The sequence below is a fragment of the Sinocyclocheilus grahami genome, unplaced genomic scaffold (assembly GCF_001515645.1).
Source record: "Sinocyclocheilus grahami isolate Dianchi unplaced genomic scaffold, SAMN03320097.WGS_v1.1 scaffold150.1, whole genome shotgun sequence".
NCBI lineage: Eukaryota > Metazoa > Chordata > Actinopteri > Cypriniformes > Cyprinidae > Sinocyclocheilus > Sinocyclocheilus grahami.
This window is the reverse complement of record NW_015505329.1, coordinates 1,531,881-1,539,157: the sequence shown is the minus strand read 5'-3', so window position 1 is coordinate 1,539,157 and position 7,277 is coordinate 1,531,881. Positions and strand designations below refer to the sequence as shown.

General features: G+C 32.5%; 1 protein-coding gene across 1 annotated transcript in view; it reads left to right on the top strand.

Moving 5' to 3' along the window:
* Positions 1–7,277, top strand: part of LOC107592172 (thrombospondin type-1 domain-containing protein 7A-like) — a 158,669-nt gene that overhangs the window by 103,633 nt on the left and 47,759 nt on the right. The window contains exon 14 of the mRNA XM_016281573.1: positions 1,524–1,787. Within this exon, the coding sequence (XP_016137059.1) occupies positions 1,524–1,787 (264 nt within the window). The remainder of the gene's footprint in view (positions 1–1,523; positions 1,788–7,277) is intronic.

The window sequence follows — 7,277 nt, the reverse complement described above, 5'->3', positions numbered from 1 at the left end:
TATATATATATTACAATATTCAAAATATCTTGATATTTCTATAATTGTTTAAAATGTTGAAATACAGTAAAAAAAATATTGTTGAAATATTTTTATATGCACTAGTATTCAAAAGTTTGGAATTGATTGATTGATTTTTATTTATTTATGTATTTATTTATTTTATGTTTTTAAAAGAAATCACTTAGGTAGAGTTATTTTAGTAAACTAAAACTGAAATTAAAAGTAAAAAAATAATAATAATTAATTAAATCAATGGTAACTTAAATCAAATCAAATAAAAATAAATTAAAAAAACGTTTCAACTATTTGCCAATGCAACATTTCTCATTTTAATGTAGTTCAACCTGATGTACTTAAATAACTAAAATTAAAACTGAAATAAATAAATAAAACAATTATTAGAAACTATATAGACATATATAAATTAGATAAGAACTACTAAAAATAACAAAAATACACAACAAAAATGTATAAAACTTGACTAAAACTCAAAATAGAAACAGAAAATATACAAATAAAAGCTGATTCAAAATATTAATAAAATCTATAATAATATTGCAATGATTATAAAATAGTACTGCTCCAAAGCTTAATTTATTTGATCAAAAATACAGTAAAGCCAGTATTATTTTGAAATATTATAAAAAAAAAATATTTATTTTTTTATTTTTATTAAAGGTAGTTTGAACGAACAGTATTTATTTGAAATGGAAATCATTTGTAACTTTATAAATATTTTTACTGTCACTTTTGATCAATTTAATGTGTCCTTGCAAAATAAAAATATTAATTCCTGTCAAAAAAATACACTGACTTCAGACTTTTGAACTGTAGCGTATTATAATATGTTCAATCCATTTTATTTATATACACCAATAAAACAATACATAATAACTAGATATGTACATTTTCTGAAGAAAATAATTTTTTTATTTTGCCTTTTTAATTTTGTTTTAATTTTTGATTTGTTTTTCTTTCTTTTTTTATTAATTCCTGTCAAAAAAATACACTGACTTCAGACTTTTGAACTGTAGCGTATTATAATATATGAAGTCCCTTTTATTTATATACACCAATAAAACAATACACATAATAACTAGATATGTACATTTTCTGAAGTAAATAGGTTTTTTTTATTTTGCCTTTTTAATTTTGTTTTAATTTTTCTGAAGAAAATGTGAGTGGTATTGTTCTAATAAACCTGTGTTTATTTTTACTATAACATTTTAAATAATAAATTAAATATATATTGCCAACAAAAACCTAATTCGTGAACATATCATAAATATTAGATGTATAACCCAGATGGTTAGATGGTTTACCATGATATATTAACAACACGGCATGTTATTGCCTCATATCATGTCCAAAAATGATGGTAATATGATTATATTTTTTGTAAGCATTAGTCCAGCCAGTCGAGTCTGAGGCAGGGTTTAGAGGTGACCTCAGCGCTCATGACTCATTCATTAGTGAGCTTAATTAGTGCCGTAATCAACACTCACTTCCTCTGATTACAGGAAAAAGCAAGAAGAAGGATAAGTGTAAGAATGGCCAGATGTACCCGCTGAGCGAGACCCAGTACTGCCCCTGTGACAAATACAACGCCCAGCCGGTGGGAAACTGGTCTGACTGCATCCTGCCCGAGGGCCGCGTGGAGAGCGCCGTTGGCGTGAAGGTCCAGGGAGACGTTAAAGAGTGCGGACAGGGCTACCGCTACCAGGCCATGGTGTGCTACGACCAGGACAACAAGCTCGTGGAGACGTCACGCTGTAACAGTCATGGTAAGAAGTTCATCATGTGACTCTGAGCAGAGATTTGATGTCTCATTAGGACGTAATTATAATTAGCTGACAGTGCTAAGTAACCTTCCTGGACTGCACTAAACTAATTTATATTAATAAGCCTAGCTAAGCCATGGTATAAATTCCCATCCTGTGAAGATTTGACAGTTAAGCTGTTTGGCTTTAAAGACATACTAAGCCTCTTCCCCCTCTCGTCAAGTGGATTCTTAAACAGCCGTTTGAAAAATCTTGGAAATATATACATTTTAAATATTGTTTTTGAAAATGTATTTGAAAAATAAAAAGTAATTGTTTAATTTTATTATTTAATTTTATTTAATTTTATTTCCAGCCAGTCTTAATATCAAGTGTAGCTTTAGTTCCGGCAGGTCACGTTAGTCAAGCTCGCATCAGCTGACTCTCAGCTGATCCCCATCTACCTATGGGAACACTACACCTATCTAAGCATTCATATATAAGGTCCTGCAGTAGTATCAGCAGTTTTTGCATTGCTCAATAGCTAATTACCCTCCTCCATCCCCAGCTCCTCCTCTGTCAGTCGGGATTCAGCCTTCTGATTCTCCTTTGAATAAAACTAATTCTAAAATGTGTACATAATATTATTGAGCTTTAATGATATCTGCAATACATTTATGTTGGTTCTGTTCTGTTTACCCTGGGTGGGTTATCGCTGCTCTCCCTGCTCTCATCCATGCTAGGCTGCACGGATGCGCAGGGAGTTCTTGCCCAGAACGGAACCATACCGCCAATCCAAACTGTATGCTAATTGTCAATCATCTTTGACGATAGTGGTCCTGACAGAAATAGCATTTAATGAATATTTACCTATGTTTTAAACATGAAATTAATACTTTAAATTTTTTTCCAATATAGAATTCAAATAAAGTATTTAATGGTTATATTATTTAAATATGTTTTATTTAAAGCTGATAATGTAAGTGCTTGTAGGATTTAAAACTGGAGCTTCAAAAATAATTATTTTATTTTATTTTATACTGAAATTTCAGTCATTCACAATTAATTTTTAAGTCCAAATTGCAGCTTATTCTTGCTAAGAAGCGTGACATTTAAGGACAGATAAATCACACCTTCAATTGATCATGTGTTGTTTCATCTCTATTAATTCGTCTCTGTGTACAGCTTCCTCTCTCTCGTGACCTTTCCTCTACTCTGTCTTTAGCTGATCTCCTCTCTCTGTTCATGAATCTTTTGCTGCATTGCTCACTTAATCTTGTTATTTGGATGACGAGCGGACCGGTACGAGTGCCAGGCGATGCTCGGTTGACTTTGTCCTCTGCCCGAGTGTCTGTTGCTCCCTGCTGATCTGCAGGTATAAATCTCCAGCCCTCATTAAAGACCGCAGGCTGTCCCGGGACCGGCATAATCAGAGCTGACATTAACCACTGACAGATACGCTTGCTTATACAGCACACGGCCCATGCGGGGTTAGGAATCGAGAACGGCTTCTTATTCAGCCCGAATACACTTAAAAAAATTTTTTATTTATATATTTAGTATTCGTATTAATGATATAAATATTTTTCAATTTATATAGATCTTTATATTTATAATTTTATATATTTTTTTATAACTTGTCCTTTTAATTTATATGTTTATTATTTGTATTTGTGATATAAATATATATTTTTCAATTTATATATTCTTTATATTTATAATGTGGATTTTTTTTGTATTTATATATTCATCCTTTGTAATATAATTTTAATTATGTATTTACATTTTTGATGTATATATTTATTCACTGTATTTATAAAGGATGAATGTTATTAAATATATAAATATTATTATATGTAAAAAAATAAAATAAAATAATGACTACATAAAACCTGTCACTTGCCAGTTAACTAGTAACTTTTATTAGGAAATGTAACATAAATATATGGTTTAATTTGAAATGCAAGAAAGTATGTCTGACCCTAACACAAGTAATGATTTATTTTTAAGACATAAATTGCAATAGAATCTCTTTACTAGATGAGTCACATGATACTAATGAGCTACTGTATGTTAATAGTAACGCTTGACTGGGCAAGCATCAATAATGAATACTGATAATAATGATGATTTGATGTCACTGATAGCCTCGTGGGCAGCGGGTCGACATGTAGCGCCATTGTGTTCGAGTCCCGGCTCGCGGACCTTTCCCGATCCCATCCCCCCTCTCTCTCCCACTTCGCTTCCTGTCTCACTACTATCCTATCAATAAAAGGCAAAAACGCCAAAAATAAATCTTTAAAAACGGTGAGATGAGAGTTGTCAAATGAAAATGAAGTAAGAGTTGCTATGCGAAATGTGATAATCTTGGCAAAAGGCTCAGATGTATTATTATTCAGTAACTTCCTCTACGTTATTTCCCAGGAGTTTAAAGGCTTGAGAATTTAAGTCCACAATTGATTCAAGTCAAATTATTTTCCAGAAAACATCAGAAATCTCGCTCATAATCTGATCTATACTTCCGTCTTTGGCATCAGGAATGCCCTCCCGGGGACGTTAGAGATGAAGTTTCACCAGCCTCCACGAGCTTCATGATCTCCACGCGGCGTCTCCTGACGCTCTTCAGAGTCATGATGTCATCAGCAGGTCCCTCGTCATCTTCCTTTATCTTTTTTCCTCAATCTCATTACTCTGAGATTACTTACAAAATGCGCTGCCTACGTATGCAGCATTTTAAGGTATCACCAAAGGCAGCCATGCATATATCTTTCACAGAAAAGACGATTCTATAATACATTAAGACAACCTTGATGAAAAAAATCCAAGACGTGGATCATACAATTAAATGTTAGTTCTAAATATCGTGATGTAATTCACAAAACACTGCACAGATATTGATAAAGATAATGAAATCTAATGAAAAATGAAGTACTTCAGCCAATATGTATGTGTGCGGTGTGTTTTTATGCTTATTAGAGAAGCACGTCATGTAGAACGTTCTAAAACGGTTACTTGTGACGTTCCATCTCAGTTAAGATGCTGCCTTAGAAGGCAGCTCACTGGGTTTTGGAACGGAGCCATTCTCTCTCTCTCTCTGTCTCTCTGTCTCTCTCTCTCGCTGGGTTAATCACTAGAGTTCCTCTTAACAGAAATCTCTGTCTTACATGCTGCCTTAGGCTACTAAGTGAATCGTTAAATACTCTTATTTCTCTTCTTCAAAAGAGGGCTAAACATAAGCGCTTGTTTATTTCGGAATGTTTTTCTGACGTTTAATTTGAAGGCTACACATGTATAGCAGTAAGTGTGAGTGTACCATTTGCACGCATTTACTTCTGATTGTTCGTATACTACCTTTGGGGTCAGTAAAGTTTTTATATATTTAATCTTTATATTTAAAATATCATTTTATGTTTTTAAATGTACATATTTATTCATTGTATTTATAAAGAATACATGTTATACAATATTTCTATGAATATGATTGTATGTAAAAAAAAAAAAGTGTAAAATCCAAAAAAATCTGCATATTAGAATGATTTCTGAAGGATCATGTGACACTGAAGACTGGAGTAATGATGCTGAAAATTCAGCTTTGCATCGCAGGAATAAATTAGATTTTAAAATACATTCATATAGAAAACATCTATTTTAAATTTTACTGTTTTCACGATTTTACTGTTTTTAACTGTATTTGTGATCAAATAAATGCAGCCTTGGTGAGCATCAGAAAATGAATATGAATGAAATGTTAACATGTTTTTAACACGAATGTTTAATGCTGTTTGCAAGCTTCAGAGACTATGGTGTTTCTCATAGGTTTCTGATGTTCAAAAGACTAGTTTACCAGAAAATGAACATACATTCATTTACTCACCCTCATGCCTAATTATTTACTGTCAAACCCAAAAACTTTCAATACAATGAAAGCATACAGCATGATTAGTTATTTATCTGAACTGAACCTACTTGAGCTAAATAATGACACTACTGTCTTTTAGAGCTGCTTTACAGCAGAATCTGCATAGTTGAGTTACAATTGATTCTGCTATACTGTGAAGCTGCTTCGACACAATCTGTATTGTGTAAAGTGCTATAGAAATAAAGGTAACTTGACATGACATAAAACTAGTCCATACTGTATGGCTTGTGCGCTTTATTCCAAGTGAACAGGAACAGGCTGTTTTTTGGTAGAATTTGGACTATTCCCTCAAGCTTTCAGAGTAAGAAACTGTGCAGCTAACTCGTTTTTCTCTGATGACTCACTCTTTGTGTGTGTTGCCATTTCAGGGGTCAGAACATTTCAGACTTGATGTGGATGTATTGAAGGAATGAGGTCACTATGGGCACAAAAGAGTAACATGAGATCCGCCATGTTTGTTGAAGGCCAGTGGCTGACTATTCTCAGTCCTACAGCCAGATCAGAGGTGGCAGGGTCTCTGTTGGGACTGAGGCCATTGCGTGTTGGGTCAGATGGTCAGTGCATCGCCAGCAGGGATTGTTTTCTTGTCCTAGAGGGCGTTTACTTTGTGTTAGCAGTGTAACAGGCCTGACATGGCTTAACAATGAGGGGCAGAGGGGACGGGAGAGTTGTTTTATACAGATGCATTGTGACTGTGCAGGGTATTTTGGGTCGCTGCAGTATCTCTTTCCTCCGGCCCTTCACAGCCATGTCAGATCCTGGTTAATCTTTTGGGGCGAGGAAAATGAGGCTGTGAAACTCACCCTAGACATCTCTGATAAATTGTGTTGATTTTTCAATCAGAAGCCCCTCTAGGTACATGTTTCATAGCTTGCATTCGAATTGTTTGTTAGTAGCACAAGATGTGCCAAGTTTTGAATGTCAGGAAGAGCTGGCGTTGTTCTTTTTTCTAGTATTCAGCTAAATTAGGACTAAGGAGTGAATCTCACAAACCATGTCAAGAATATGTCTGGGTTATTCTTTCAAAGAAAGAAATAAGAAGTTATAATATGTATAAGAAACTGAAGGCTAATTTAGGACTTTTAGGTTCTAAATTGTTTTGCCTTTTGACATTATTTCAGTTTAAAAAGGGTACATTTAATCCATAATTAAAAGGTACAGAATTATTTAAATAATTACTTTTATTAGATTGTATTAATTAATTTCAACATTATTAATATTTCAACATTTTATTATATTTTATGTATTAATTATACATTTTATTAAATTATTTTATTAATATTTGTAACAATTCTATTCAAACAAAATGAGTTTACTTTCTTTTTTATTATTTTTGGCAATGTCACAAAGTCTTGTTCCAGTAACAAAAGTAAAGAACAAATATATTTAATTTTATTATATATATTTTATAATTTGTAACTTCATAATTTCTAAATAAAATGTTAGTTTTATTATAGTTTTAGAATATACATTTTCAAGAAAATAATGCAAATAAATAACTGAATGAATCTTCGTGATCCTAAAAAGGCAAAATTTTCTCACAAAATAACAAAAGAAAATGCTTATCCTGAAAAAAAAAAAATAAAAAAAAATGT